This window comes from Aythya marila (genome assembly GCF_965140915.1).
Source record: "Aythya marila genome assembly, chromosome: 12".
Classification (NCBI taxonomy): Eukaryota; Metazoa; Chordata; class Aves; order Anseriformes; family Anatidae; genus Aythya; species Aythya marila.
The window spans coordinates 19,348,836-19,363,671 of record NC_139053.1 but is presented as its reverse complement, the minus strand read 5'-3'; the positions used below and the strand labels follow the sequence as shown (position 1 = coordinate 19,363,671).

Genomic DNA, 14,836 nt, shown 5'->3' with positions numbered 1-14,836 from the left:
AAAAGTTTCAATAAAGCAACGCTGGATTTACTGTAACTGGCAAGTGCTGAGTAACGTTTGCCACCTTCCTGGCTTTCTTTGTCCTACTCCAAAGCATACTTTGCTGCAGTTGATGCCAGTCTTTTGACGTTTCATTTCCTTGCTCATCCTTCAGCAGTTTCACCAGCAGCATGGCGATACCCCACACAACATCCACCCTACCATTTCTCTCTAATTATAACCCCAAAATGCATATTCCAATCGATATTTTCTATATTTTAACTGATATATTTAACATCACAATTAAGGGTGCCCTGAATTCTCTTAAATCAGTATATTAAGGTGTAGATTTTTCTTAAAATTGCAGGAAAACCTCTGAACTATGTGCATGCTTAAATCTCCGTGCTATCCAGATAGCTCATCAGTATCTGGCATGCCACAGACGTGTTCCCGTGTAACAGCGTGGTAGTACTGTGAAAGCAGCTCGGAAACGCCAGAGGAATCCACTGAAAGCTTTAAGGGGAGCAAATCTCAACAAAAAGGATAAGATAGAGGAGAAAGTAGTAAGTAGTAAATTGCCGTTCTTCGTAAGCATAGGGATTTGTGGCATTGTAATTGGGAATTAGATGAAGAAGGAATGGCTGAGGATCCTAAAGGGAGTGCTAATTCTGGGTATCAAAGAGCAGCATAAACATCTGCACATCTATTTAAAACTTGGTAGTTCTAAAGATTTTAACTGCAAATAAATAAAACTCAAAGAGGAGGTCGGTTAAACAGCCAAGAGCTAGGTGGTAACGTTTTTAAATGACAAAACACAACAAAAAAGTTTAAATGGACAAGTTAAAGCCTTGGGATTATTTCATGGGGAGGAAAATCGAGCCCCAGGTTGGAGATGGAGCGCCTTGGCCTTGGGAGTAGGCTGCTTATGTTATCAGGGAAGAGAAAGATATATGTGATAAACGCACCTCTGAGTCATACAGGTGACATAATGTATAAATAGTCTTGAAAACAAGTAAAAACGTTGTTGATTGTAGTTCCCCAGAAACAAAATGTCAGGCTCTGGCTTTCGCTCCTTTGAACTGCTGCGTGGAAATGTAACGCGCACAGCGTGCGGCCCTCCCGGCACCTGTTGTTGGCAGCTAACGTTCCCGTGACTGGTTTTGTCTAATTGCTTTTGAATTTTTAAGCCGATGCAATTGAGATTTTATGAAAAAAAAATAATAATAATATGTGTATCCCCACGGGTGCAGGCACGAGACAGGAGGAATTACAGGAGCAGCAGAAAGGCAGTAAAATAACCTTGATAATGGTTAGCATGGTGAGAGCTTTGATGTGTGTGGGAAACGAGAGGCTGCAAGGAGGTGGCATTTCAAAGACCTGACGCCGAGGGCTGTGTCTGTAAAGGCTGCACACACGTGGAGATGGAGGCAGCGGGGTCTGGGCTGTGCAGCCCTGCCCTCTGGAAGATCCTGGTTTTGCTTACAACTTCCACAAATAGCAATAATTGAGGCCGAATTTTCCCGTCAACCTGCACTCAAGGAGGAGCCCTGATGTCAACGGAGCAATAAAAAAGCACTAAACTTGTAAAACCAGCCCCTGAAAACACGGTTTTCGCCGGCGGTGCGTCAGGTTCCCCGTAGCGGGATGCTGTTTGCTACGTGACGTTGCTCAGACAAACCCATCCCCTTGTGTCGGGTCTGGTGGCGTGCCAGCGAGTGCTGTCATCCGGCCAGGAGGAAATGAAGAGCTTTGCACTTGGTCTATTGTTTGGGTGGTGGTGGAAATTAAGCCTTTCTAAAGCTGGAATGGAAAGCAGGTTCAATGGGTATCACCTTCCCTATCTGCCCTCCAGTGTGCACCTGAAGCACTGCCGCCAGCCGAGTTCTGGCCCTAGCTCGATTAATCCCTTCTGCATGCAGCTAAAAACATCCTCCTCATCCTTCTTATCTCTTTGCTTTTCCACAGTGAGTGTTGAAAAAGTGGAGCTAAAGGGACTGGCACACAAGAAGAATGAGAGAAATGTTGAATATTCCTTTGAGGTAAGTTCTGCTGATTGTTTTTGTGATTTTTTATTTTTTTTTTCCTTTGAAAGAACGGAGGATAACACTTAAAAAGGAGTTAAAGCAATTCTCAAACATTGTTAGATCCCAGAAATTGGCCCTCAAGGATAGGTGCTTAGTCATTTTTTTTTAATCAGTGATTTGTAAGTAGTCGTAAATTGCTGTTGATTAGCATATGTAGATGTCACAGAGATTGACTGGTAAGTGGGACACAGGCAAAGAAATAAATCACTCTAATGCAGCCAGTTGTGGCAAATGTATATTTTTAGGAAAAAATCACGCCACACTTGCAGAAAATGGTATCTGTGTCCTGGAATGCAGAAGCTAACAAGAATGTGAGTCTTAATCTGGACAAACGAGAGAAGTCAGGCACTCAGGGCAGTTGTGCGGGTATGGGAAAAGAGGCAGAATGACCATTTATCTCCGTATTCAGCAGCGAGAGGAGTGTGAGACTGTGACATATGTTTCAGACGTTGCTGGTTTTAAAAGGGGTGTTGTAGAGTACAGAAAATAGCTATGGAAATTATTCAAGGCTTGAGGAAAATGCCATGCAGCGAGAGACTTAAAGAATTCCACCGAAAGATGACTTGAGCATCATAGAAGAGTGTTTTTAAAGGGAAGAAAATATTTTATGGTAAAGGAGTTGTTAATGTAGCAGGAAAAAAAAAAAAAAAGCATAACAGGAACCGTTGTCTGAAAATTGAAGCCAGACAAATTCAGACTGGAAATGAGAATAGTTCTGCTGGAATGAGAGTGGTTAGCCACAGGCTGCTAGGAGAAGTGGCTTTTCCCCTTTTTGACGCAGCTTTTGGGGCTTCAGTCGTTGCTCACGGTTCCTGTGGGCCTATGATTTCATTCAGTGAAACCCTGTGTTCGTAGCGGAGAGCTGTCAAGAAAGAATGACAAAATGCTTTTGTCCCCTCCAGTCTGAAGAACGTATTCCAAAATTCAGAACGCAAAGCCCAGAAAATGTCTTTGGCTTACTTAATGAGGCATCAAAGCCAAACAGTTGGTGAGAAAGGGAAAACCTGAAAGAAAAAGGACAGTAGAATTTCAATTATCTACAACTTTCACTAAAAAGAAAAGTTTCTTTCAAACTGAGACCCAAGCCAGAGCGCCCGTTTGGCGTCTTCGTGTGATGTTGACAGCATTAACCTCTGCTTGTCTCAATTCAGGGATAATGACTGTGACTGGTCCAAGTGTCATCAATATTAGAAAGGGTTTTTGATTTTTTTTAACATCCTTCTGAACGATATCGTCGTCTGGACTCCAGTTGCGTACTCGTATTTTGTGGAACGTCTTTTCCTATCATAAATTCTTCTATAAATACCAGAAATGACTTTTATCGGTGACAACATTTCACTTGACGGCTTGTAACTAAAAGAGCCGTCCATAGTTTGGCTGAGCTAATAAATTGCTCTTTGCTTGGTTAGAAACCTAACTGCTAAATGTTTTGTTGAGGAGCTTGGGACCAGAAGGTCAATAGATAGAGCAGTTTTCAGCCTTTCTTGGCGTTGCTGTTGTTCCCTGGATTTACAGCTCATGTTACTGTTTTGTACGTATTGGAAGATAACGAGATAGCAAAACACCACTTCTAACAAATGTCAGGTTTTTACAAAACTAGAAGGAAAGAGAAATATCTCCTGTATTTCCTGAAGCTTCTCACCAATCTTAAAAAGGTATTAATTCATCGCAAACCTTAAAAAAATGAGGAGAAAAGGCTTTGCAAAACCAGAAACTGCTCAAGTTTTCTTTCTTTTCTTTTTTCTTTACTTTTGTGTAACAGCTCTGCAGAGAGGAAATTCCTCCATTATGTAATCTATTTTGAAATCCTCTCACCAGTCTTTTTGGCTGCATTCTGGAGGCTGGAAAAACTGTGTGTATGTTTTCAGTTGTCATTGAGACTAGCGTCATGTGAGAAGATGGCTTCCTGCTTCTCAAACACATAAACCCAGCTTCTTCCCATATGTAGCTGCTGAAGACTCGAGTACCTGCCAAACCCTTTGAATTGGGGATATTATGGTTGAGGGGGCTTGCTAGTTTGCTAGCAGTGCTGGCCACTTGCATCCGACCGTCTTCGTGCCAAAAAGCCCTGTATTTTGGCTCGTATTAATAACCCACCACCCAATAAATGCCTCTGCATTGAAGAATGTGATGATTTAACGCAGGGAGCCTACAGGAAGAGATACCGAACTGCTTCCTTTTGCTAGGGCTTGTACAAAATGGTGCTGTCCAAAAAGCATAGCTAGGTAACTCCAGGTTTCGTGCTAAAAGTTTTGCTTTTTGGCAGCAGGATGGTTTGCTGCCACCTTCAATTCTTCATAGGATATGGAGTAGGTTAGCTCTAGGTAGGCACTGTTGTGAGGAGTTGCTCGTGTTGCCCATCAGCTCGCCCAGAGCAGCTGTTTTCTGTAACCATCACAAGGAAAAAAAGTTCCATTACCGAGCAGTCTGTTTTAATGCTGGATGTCTGCAGCGTGCCGGGGCTGTGTAAACTCCAAAGTGCTTTTTTAAGAATTCAGAGTAGTTGTTAAGTGTAATAACAGCGCGCCTTGGGCAGCGAGGGAGGACTGAGTAATAGTTACTTGTGCACAGAAAGTTTTTCCTCGCTGATGTCACAGCAACAGGGATGTTTCTTGCAGCCTGTGGCAGTCATCTGATGCCCGTTAGGGATCTTCTGAAAGCAGACTGAAATCCCTGACTGCTAGTTACTAAACTGGATGCTTTTTACTCCTCCAGGTCCTGTGGTCTGATTCTTCAGTGACGTTGGTAACCAAATCATCCACTGAAGTGACTGAATTTATTTCAAAGGTAAAGGCGATACGAGCAACGCTTTGAAACGAAGCGATGTTTTGTCTGAATGTGTAATTTCATTCAGAGACATTTTCGAAAATGTGCTGAAATAATACAGATAAGCTGAATGCCATAAAACGTTTGACTTCTAAATTGCTGTGCCTTGTATCTCATCCGAGTAATGAGTCTTCTTTTCACTTACTATTTTTAATATCCTCCACCTTTAGCTGTCTCAGCTATATCCAGATGAAAACTTGGAGAAATTCATTCCTTGCCTAGCTGGTCCAGATTCATTTTACCTAGAACGGAACCACATGGACCTGGAATCGGACCTTAGGTATGCTGCTTTGTTTGGTTTTCATCTTGATACATGGCCTTTTTTCACCAAATGGAAGAAAGAATATAGATATATTACGTTTATATTCTGAATTACTCTGAAGAAATTCGGGCCTGATCTTAAACGTTATTTCTTGATGATTTACCAATGTTTGAGATTGTTGTTGTGTTTGTTTTCCTTCTGTTTCAGAAAGGTAGATATGCTTTTATAAAATGCCTTGTGTATATTTGTAATGGCCATTAAATTGTTGGAAGTCATTAACAGAAATTTCCAAAGCCCTACTTGGTACCTCTGTACATTACCACAAATCACCTGGCTATTATCTAATCTAAAACACCATTTTAAAGATCACCATCTGTGGCAGTTCACATTGGTTCTCTCTTTTTTAAATCCTGAAATAGTTTTGCTCGGAGAATTCAAAGGGCTGAAGGTATTTGCAGCTACAACTGTCTTTACCTAAAATAAATATTAAATGATGTATTAAAATACTAATCAACTTTTATTAGAGCTTCTGCTGAACACCTATTTTCCTACATCCAGACAGACTTTTGTCCACCATGGGTAGAGCCCCAGTGGCTATTTTTCTCTAGTGAGAGCCAGCAGGTGCATGCCTAGATTATTTTTCATGGCAAACAGCGTTCACATTTCAAACAATCCCCTCCGCGCTTCGAGAATCACAGCCTACCGAGGAGAATTTGGTAGGGTAAGAGGGAAAGCATGTTGCTGCTGCTGCTGTTTAGCTAGCAACAGTCTCTACAAATCTAGGTTAATAGAGCAGCAATCTGCGTTTACACAGCAACGGCTGTCTGTGGAGCAGAAAAAGAAGCTGTTTTGCTCAGTGCTGCATATTTGAAAGATTCAGAAAGGAACTGGGATTTTTCAAGGTGGAAAGCACATTCATGTGTCTATAGTTGAATTAATTTTTTACTCAAAGGCTTTAAAAATGAGAAATCCAAAGTACAGTCAAAATGATCTCTATTTTGACACCTCTTTATACATTTGCAAATCATTGGAAGGCTTGGAAAAAGACAATCAAGCTTGCATAACAATAAGAAAGCTAGTCACGTTGACAGAAGACACTTCATACATTACAAAGTTTTGGGAAACTGCCTTTTTTTTCTCCCCTGAAGAAGCACAGCAATCCCAGGGAAAATGTGACATAAGTTTTAGAGCCTTTTTCCTCTGCACTGCCAGAATCTACATCTGCTGTTTATTTCGAGGAGGAGAAAATTAAATAACCGTAGATACGTCTATATTTTCTGGTCTTTGGTTTCAGGTTTTTGAAAGGAAATTTTCACGTTTGTACTTAGAAACGTGTGTTGAGTGTTCCAGTCAGATGTAATTCTAAATTAAGCATATTTGACTGAAACATTAAACAGAGGGAAAGAAACACAAAACGGTGACATGGGTGTAAGAAGTGTTAAGGATGAGGATCTGTGTGTGTTCCAAGGCTGCTTTGAGACAGAATTTCACGTTAATTTGAAAGGGCTTTTATGTTCCTTAGCATCAATTTCAAAATTTCATGTGCATGTCATAAGATTAAATAGACAGCTGGAAATCAATTGTAACAAAACGGGGTTTTATTTGTTTTTGATGAACATGCAGGTATTTGGCACCATTACCTTCCCATGTGGTGAAAAACGACCACGTTAGAAAGTTTTTCAGCACTTCATCTCCTTCACAGCAACTTCAGAGTTCAAGTAAGTTTTAAAAAAAGATTTTATTTTATTTTTATTTTTTTACTGATATGCATTTCATAACTCGATATTATTTTTAACTTCGATTCCTTGTTTTTAGATCCTGGCAACCCCTCCCTTTATAAAGTAGGAACTACGCTGGGAACATCTGGAAGGTGAAATGTTTATTTTGACTATGTTCATTCTGTTTAGTTGTAAAAACCTGTTCTATTAGTAATTATTTGTCTTCCCTTGGAGATTTATTTGAGCTTTTATAGTCAGCTGTAGAAGACTGTCAGAAATTCTATCCTTAGCGTGTGGTCAGCCCAAAAGAGTTTTGAAATCAGCAGTGGCTATCTCATCTTAAGAAATGTGCGTGTTCAAAGACGAACGTAGAGAAGCCTTTTGGCCGGCATTACCTGAGAGATTAGATCAGATGATTGCAGGATTCCTGCTGGCAGTTGAATCTACAAACACATTCTAAGCAGTGTTTCTGAGAATGTTTTAAACTAATAATTGGCATCAGCACTTCAACGTTGAGCTGCAATGTTGGATGACTTTTCTGTGATCTGCTGCTTACTACGTAAGTCATATTGGTCTCAATTATGTATTTAAAGGGAGTGATGATTGTTGAATTGTAGGCACAGATCTGGTCATCCCTAGCGTGAATATTTGTGGACAAAGGGAGAGTAGAGCATCTCTGTCTACAGCACATTTAAACGTTTCCTTGTATAGCAGTTTGTCTGCCAGAGGGAGAAAGGAGAGTGACCTCTTCCAAGTCAGACTTGGGAAAAGAGGAAGAGAAATATTCTAGCCTTTTGTTAGGAAACTCAGAACCCTACTCATTCTTTTAAGAGGCAATTTTCATTTTCTTCAACAAAAAACAGAGAACACGTCAAGGAGCCAGTATTGTGGGTTATTTAGCCACATCCACATGTTAAAAAAAAAACAATTCCATATATTAGATTTGTCAAAGCTGAACCATGGCCATTCTTTCTAGACCTTTTTTTTTTTCAGTCACAGAGAGGTGGTAGAACATGTACCATTTAGGATTATGGAAGGAAATGTGCTAAGCTTTTAATGTTTGCGATAGACTTCACGGCTTTTATTCTGCTGTTGTACAGCATAGTTACAAACCTTTAACTTGGATCGAACAGCACAGGTTGTACCAGAACTCTTGCAAGTGGTAGATTTATATTGCCAAAGTAGCTGAACGAAGATTCAGTGTGCTAAATCAAATTCTGTTTGTGTTTTGCAGACCTGTATGTGGCGTGGCTGGCATTCAGTCTTCTCAGAATCATGTCCAGCACCCAGCTGCTGCCCCCGTTGCACTACCCCACTGTTCCCATTCAGGAGGTACTGGCTCATCACTGGCCTATCGCAACCAGATGGACTCCTCTTCACCCATGTTAATGTCTTCCAGTCCGCAGACCCCTCAGACACAGGAACAAAACGGGATCTTAGACTGGCTCAGGAAACTGCGGTTGCACAAATACTATCCTGTCTTCAAACAGCTCACGATGGAAAAGGTAGGGCTGTGTGTTGGGTAAGAAAAGGGAATCAGCTTTTAACTAATATTCTGTAGTGTGGAAATAGAGGCAGCAAACATCTGTGTTGAGAATCACAGCAGTTACCAGCAAATGCTGTGAAGGTTTGCAGTCTCTCGAAGCAGTCATATTGTGATGAAATCCTTCTTCCTATTTTTGATCGGCGTGGTGCCCAGGGCCTGGGATGTTAGACAGCTGCTGTATTTCAGAATTCTTTATTGAATGCTTGAAGATCCAATTGCGTGCTGACTTAGGGGCTCTGCTTTGGCTCCCTGTTCATCCCTTTGATGTGCAGTAACAAAAATCTGTTGTTTTTTGTGTGTTTTTTTCTGCTTCTTCACTGTTGTTTTTTTTTCCCAAAAATATTTGGTTATCGTTCTTTTTCAAAATAAATCCAGAGAGACTTCTGACATGAATATTGATGTGGGTGTGTACCTGCGAGTGAATGCTAATTTTTTTTTCGTCAAAAATCTTTTGGAAAAATAAACGTTTATTTATTTGCATAGTAAGACTCCTGAAAGATCCTAATGTCTGCTGGATTTCAACTGAACAGTTACAAGTACTGTTACAGTATTTATCCAGCTCCAGCTGTAAGGGCTGTTTAAGATTCATGTCCTCTTACTGTATTTTAGCCTTGAACGCCCTCCGGTGGACAAAGTGCTTAGGTTGAGTCAGGTCTAAATTGGGAGAGCTTTGTGAAGGTTATAGTATGGTGTGTGCATTTAACTATAATCTCTTACCAGAGTTTTCTGGTTTGATGTTCTTCATTATGTGAGGGGATATATACTGTGCGTTTTTCTTCAATCAAGTAGGAAAACTATGGATATTTTAGTGTGCTGGCATTTTCCTATTTAAATGAAAGCGTATATAATTATGCCTACTTTGCTGGCTTTCATTTTTATTTATATCATAAATGTATATATTGATTTATCCTATATATTTTATTATAAAATTAACTTCAGAGTGTGTTTTCAAATAAACCGAAGAGATGATTGCACATCGATTTCTGTTTTAACTGACATAACTGGGAAAACTAGAGTGATTTTTAAGAGAACTAGATCCTTAAACTCATATATAGCACAAAGTCCTATTTTCATAAGTATGCAGATTGCTTTGTCTTTATAGTGAATAGTTACTATAAGCACATACCTAATTAAATTTAACCTGCAGATGTTCTTTTTTTCATTCAAGTCCCCCACGCTTTTATTCTACACTGATTCTATAATTTAAAACTGGACTTAAGTTTCCTTAAATTAACATAGATTATAAATGTCTTTAAAGCTGCTTTTCAGAATTGATGATTACTGAAAATTGTAAATAAGAATATTTCAGGCTGTAAAACTAACCACATGTTTTTCTTTCCAAGTTTTTGAGTCTTACAGAGGAAGATCTGAATAAGTTTGAATCGCTCACTATGGGAGCAAAGAAGAAGCTCAAGACCCAGCTAGAGTTGGAAAAGTAAGTGAGGAAAAAATTGTTTTATTAAGGTCATAAGTTATCCAATAAAAGTTTTACAATGGCCTTTTCTTCCAGACCATAAATCTACCAGGATTCCCACCTGTAAATATGGATAATGATTTTTTTTCCCTTAATCTGCAGTAGCAATAGTTGCTTGAAAAGCTCTTGAAGCAGAAGTTTACTAGACCATATTTTATACTCACTGTTCTACTGTCGCCTGATCAGGGTTGTGTAAGGATAACCAAACATAAAGAATTTGTAAATTCCATTTTAAGAGGCCATGGCAACCCAACTGTAACAGATATGCATGGTGACAGCTCTTTAAGGAGGGGAACATTTTTGAAATAATTTACAAAAGATACATGCAGTTACTTAGGATTTTTAAAATCTTCTCTAACAGATATTGTAAAGCAGATGCACAAACCACATTTTATATTTAGTCAAGTTCCATTTGAACCATGCCTTAGAAAGTCTTATGAGCTCAGAGCAAAATCATGTCAGTGGAAGGTGGAGGACTGTATATAGCCTAAGCTGAACTTAGGATCACAGAACAGCCCGACACCCTTCTCACCTTCAAGATTTCAGCTCTGTTTCTTTCCCTTCCCCTCGGTTTCTCTGCTCAGTTGTTTGCTTTCTCTGCCATTTCTTCCCTGCGAGTAATTATCAAGTCTTTGTGCCCATGGAACCCTCTCATGTTTTGTCAGATTTAATGATTTGTGCATAAATATTTCTTAGTAACAGTACTGCAGCCGTGATGGTATACACAAAGCCGTGCCTGTGGGAGGGAGATTCAGTATTTTTTATTGGGTTGCTGCTATTAGAGACAAAGACAGGCAAACTTACTGGGAACATAAACCTCTCTTCAGTACTTTTTGGTCTTGTTTTTAATAAATAGCTGATATAACGAAGCGTCCTCATAGGGTGGGAGGGAATCAGGAAGGCAAGTCTCCAGGCTGTCGACTTCGCAGGTTCAGGTGGAGTTGCCAGATGACACGTACACAGAAAATCAGGATGCCCAGCAGGATTTTTTCTTGCTAAGACCTGACAATTTTTTGGCTCCCAGTCAGCTGGGATGAAGCACAGCTACTTCAAGAGCTTTCTCGGTGTCCTGCGGTGACCCGCGCCAGCTGTGGCAGCTGCAGGCGCTCAGGACTCTGCTGCCTGCTGAAGCGGGGCTGCACGTTGCCAGATGAATGCCTGGAGAATTCGGGCTTCTAACACGCTTCTGGGACAAAGGCAGGGCTGTTGCAGTTTTATGAGCACAGCAGTTGTTTTATGTCGTGAAGGTTATACAAAGAAGGGCAGTGCTCTGTGAAATACTACCAGCAACTTGGGGAAACTGATGGAAGAAATTGTCCGTGTTTTTGATATCTCTGCTTAGAGGGAAATGTTTGTTCTGAAGCTGCTGCAGTTACTTAAAAAGCAATTAAAAATCCAAATTCATGCCCATTTATCAAAGCTCCTACACAACATTTTTTACCAGTCTTAGATTTTCTGGCATTTGCAACATTAGAGGTTTGAATCACATTTGGCTTTTCTTTGATTTTGGTGTGCCTGGCTATGTCTGAGACATGCCTACATAACATGTGATAGATGTCACCATTTTGTGACGTTTTACCTTAAACAAATGAAAGCCTTAGCATTATAATCAGATGACAGAAAGGCTGAAGTAACTGCTGGCAAGCAGCTAAGTTCAAAGTTGATATAATTGCCAAATGTTTCCATGTGAAATGAGCATAATTTCTTGAGATTGTTTAATGGGCTTTGCCTGCTTCGGTTTCATTCAGAAATTGATTGGTCTGTTGATGTGTTTTAGTCAGTTTTTGTGTCTTCATATATTTTTCTGTTGCCCTACAGAGAAAAATCGGAGAAGCGGTGCCTAAACCCCACAACACCTCCTTCAGTTACCAGCAGCGGTGTGGCGAGGGTTCCCCCTACCACGCACGTTGGGCCTATCCAGAGTATTCGTGGCAACCATGCTGCAGGTAAGAAAGGAGCAGAGCACAGTGCTATGCTCGCAGGGCTCGATACGTCCTTGTACAAGAGCAAGCTCATCCTCTTCTTGCTTCTCCACCAACCTGTCGTAAGCTTTGTCTTCCAAAAGGCCATTGGCTTAACAGGGAGCAATCAAAAGATGCAATTCCTGTGTATGTGGAGTGCAAGAAAATTATTTGTCTCTCTGTGGCTTCCATGTGAATGGCCAGCTGTGCTAGTCAGCAACTGCTAACACCTCCAGACTCGTGCTTTGTAGCCAGTGCCTGTCTTTCTGTAAATCTTGAGCACCTGTACATGTTAGCTGGTGTTGTGGGACAGTTGTAACCGGGTTGTGCCAAGCAGGACTCACCATTTTTGTTTGCATTCCCTGATCGCTCACGCCCGCTTTATCCGCAGAGCTGCGGGTGGACGTGGATCAGCCAGCCCACCCGCTGCCCCGGGAAGGCAGCTCGTCCGAGTACTCCAGCTCTTCTTCCAGCCCCATGGGGATCCAGACGAGGGAAGAGAGCTCAGACAGCGCCGAGGAGAACGAGAGACGTAAGCAGAAACGGCCAGGGAGGGTGCTTGTGTTGGCCAGCTTGTGGCCTAGGGAAGCAGTTGTATTTATAGACGCAATATTTCCTGTCCCTAGGTTTAGAGATCCACTTAGATGGTTCAGAAAAGGAGAAACCCGTCATGTTACTGAATCATTTCACTTCGAGTTCGGCCAGACCCACTGCTCAGGTCTTACCAGTGCAAAATGATGCAGGCTCCAATCCGTCCGGTCACCATCCTCTGCCAATGCAAATGATGTCAGCGGCCTCTTCTCATATCACCCCCATTCGAATGCTGAATTCAGTGCATAAATCAGAGCGCGGCAATGCAGACATGAAGCTGCTTTCATCGTCTATGCATTCACTTTTATCTTTAGAAGAAAGGAATAAAGTCTCTCCTGGACCGAGAGGCAGCATAAAAATGGAAAAGAGCTTTGGGAATACGGTAGTGGATGTAATGGCTGCGTCCTCTCCCCATCAGCCCTTGCAAGTGCTTTCCGGGGCTGCTGAGAGCAGCTCACCCACGTCTACCATTAACTTCGGTCCTCGAACCAAAGTCGTACACGCTTCGACTCTGGACAGAGTGATAAAAACAGCTCAGCAGCCAGGATTGATAGTAGAAACGAGCACTGCTGCCACGGTAACATCCAGCACAGTCTTCCACGTGGCTCGTCCACCCATCAAACTCCTGGTGTCTTCTTCTGTTCCTACTGATTCTGCCATTGCCGGACAGACTTCCTGCTCCAGTAATATGCAAATAACGGTGTCCCCTGCAATAATAAATCCCCGGACTGCTCTGTACACAGCCAACACCAAAGTTGCCTTTTCTGCAATGAGCAGCGTGCCGGTGGCGCCGATGCAAGGCAGCTTCTGCGCAAACAGCAACGCGGCCTCGTCCAGCAGCCACCCCTCCACCTCGTTTGCAACCATGGCCAATTTGCCCAGCTGCCCCGCGCCCAGCTCCAGCCCCACGCTCTCCTCCGTTGCCGAGAACAACTTCTACAGCAGCAGCAGCAGCAGCAGCAGTAGCAGCAGCAGCAGCAGCAGCGGGTCAGCAGGGAGCATCCCGGTACCAAACCAGAACCACCACCACCACCACCACCAGCAGCAGCAGCCGCAGCCGCCGGGGTGCATGGTGTGCAGCTCCTGCGGCTGCAGCGGGAACTGCGGTTCGAGCGGCATGACCGTCAGCTACGCTAACTATTTTCAGCACCCGTTCTCGGGCCCTTCCATGTTTACTTTCCCGTTTCTGCCCTTCAACCCCTTGTGTAGTAACGGCTACATCAACACGCAGCAGTACAACAGCAGCACGACCTTCCCCGTGGTGCACACCGCCTACAACAGCGGGATAGCGCCGGACTCCGTGATGGCCGGGCAGTCGACGTTTGCGGTGCCGCCGATGCAGAACTTTATGGCAGGGACGGCAGGGGTCTATCAGGCACAGGGAATGATGGGGAACAGCAACGGCTCCAGTCACAAAAAAAATGGGAATCTCTCCTGTTACAACTGTGGGGCCAGCGGGCACAGAGCTCAGGACTGCAAACAGCCTCCGATGGACTTCAATCGACAAGGTAACGGCGGGCGGAGGGGCTGGCACGGGGCGCAGCTCCCATGTCGATGGTGCCGGTGCCGTATCCTCCTGCAGGTTGCACCTGCTTGTATAAAAAAGCCTTGTTGAGCTGCATTCGAAGCGGTGGAGCACACACTGAAGGTGTTTCTGGTGACAGGTGGCAGCAGAACTGTTGGTGCTGCTTGTACCTTGTAATCCAGGTCATTTGGGTTAGAATCGCAGGTTCCCCTGCAAGTTGACAAATTGAACGTCTCTGTTGCCTCTTTCCCTTCTTCCCAAAGCAGTTAGATAAATGAAATGCTCAGATCCTTTGGAAAAGTCTCCTGTAGGAGTTTGCAGCTCTATTTATTCTGCATAGCCTGTTGCTTACGTGGTTCTCCTGCAGAGGTTTGAAATCCTTAATTCTGGGTGAGAAGCAACTGAGAGAGGAATGTTAATTTACCAAGAGCACTTTGCAGCCCTGTTTTTCTTTGTTCTTTTGGTTGGTTCGTTGTTTTGAAAGCGTTTGCATGTGATACAAACTTAAACATGAACTTTGACTGGAGCAAACAGCACCAAAGTGCTCCATTTTACATCATGCAAACGTCCATAGCAAACGTCTGTATTAGTTTTTATATGGTGCAGGCAAGACCTCAAATATTTGATCATTATAAATTAACAAGTGGCTGATTTTGAGGCAGCAATTAGCAGCAGTGTGAAAATGTAAATAATGAATGGAGTTTCTGGGTCTAATATTTTGATAATGGCTGATGGGGAAGAAGTGACACTGACTCAGGCAGTCAGAACTGAGAGAACTTCAGAGACGTGGTCTGCTGTCTTTCAAAGCTGCATTTCATTGAATTGACCAGATATAAACTATTTTTGCCATCCAAACTAATTTTTGCCAGC

At 42.5% G+C, this 14,836-nt stretch overlaps 1 protein-coding gene across 1 annotated transcript in view; it reads left to right on the top strand.

The window, feature by feature from the left end:
* The window catches only part of ZCCHC14 (zinc finger CCHC-type containing 14), a 53,861-nt gene that overhangs the window by 32,776 nt on the left and 6,249 nt on the right, over positions 1 to 14,836 (top strand). The window contains exons 3-12 of the mRNA XM_082770121.1: positions 1,945 to 2,018; positions 4,779 to 4,850; positions 5,060 to 5,169; positions 6,775 to 6,869; positions 6,967 to 7,021; positions 8,104 to 8,374; positions 9,759 to 9,850; positions 11,708 to 11,835; positions 12,242 to 12,382; positions 12,477 to 13,949. Coding sequence (XP_082626247.1) covers positions 1,945 to 2,018; positions 4,779 to 4,850; positions 5,060 to 5,169; positions 6,775 to 6,869; positions 6,967 to 7,021; positions 8,104 to 8,374; positions 9,759 to 9,850; positions 11,708 to 11,835; positions 12,242 to 12,382; positions 12,477 to 13,949 — 2,511 coding nt within the window. The remainder of the gene's footprint in view (positions 1 to 1,944; positions 2,019 to 4,778; positions 4,851 to 5,059; positions 5,170 to 6,774; positions 6,870 to 6,966; positions 7,022 to 8,103; positions 8,375 to 9,758; positions 9,851 to 11,707; positions 11,836 to 12,241; positions 12,383 to 12,476; positions 13,950 to 14,836) is intronic.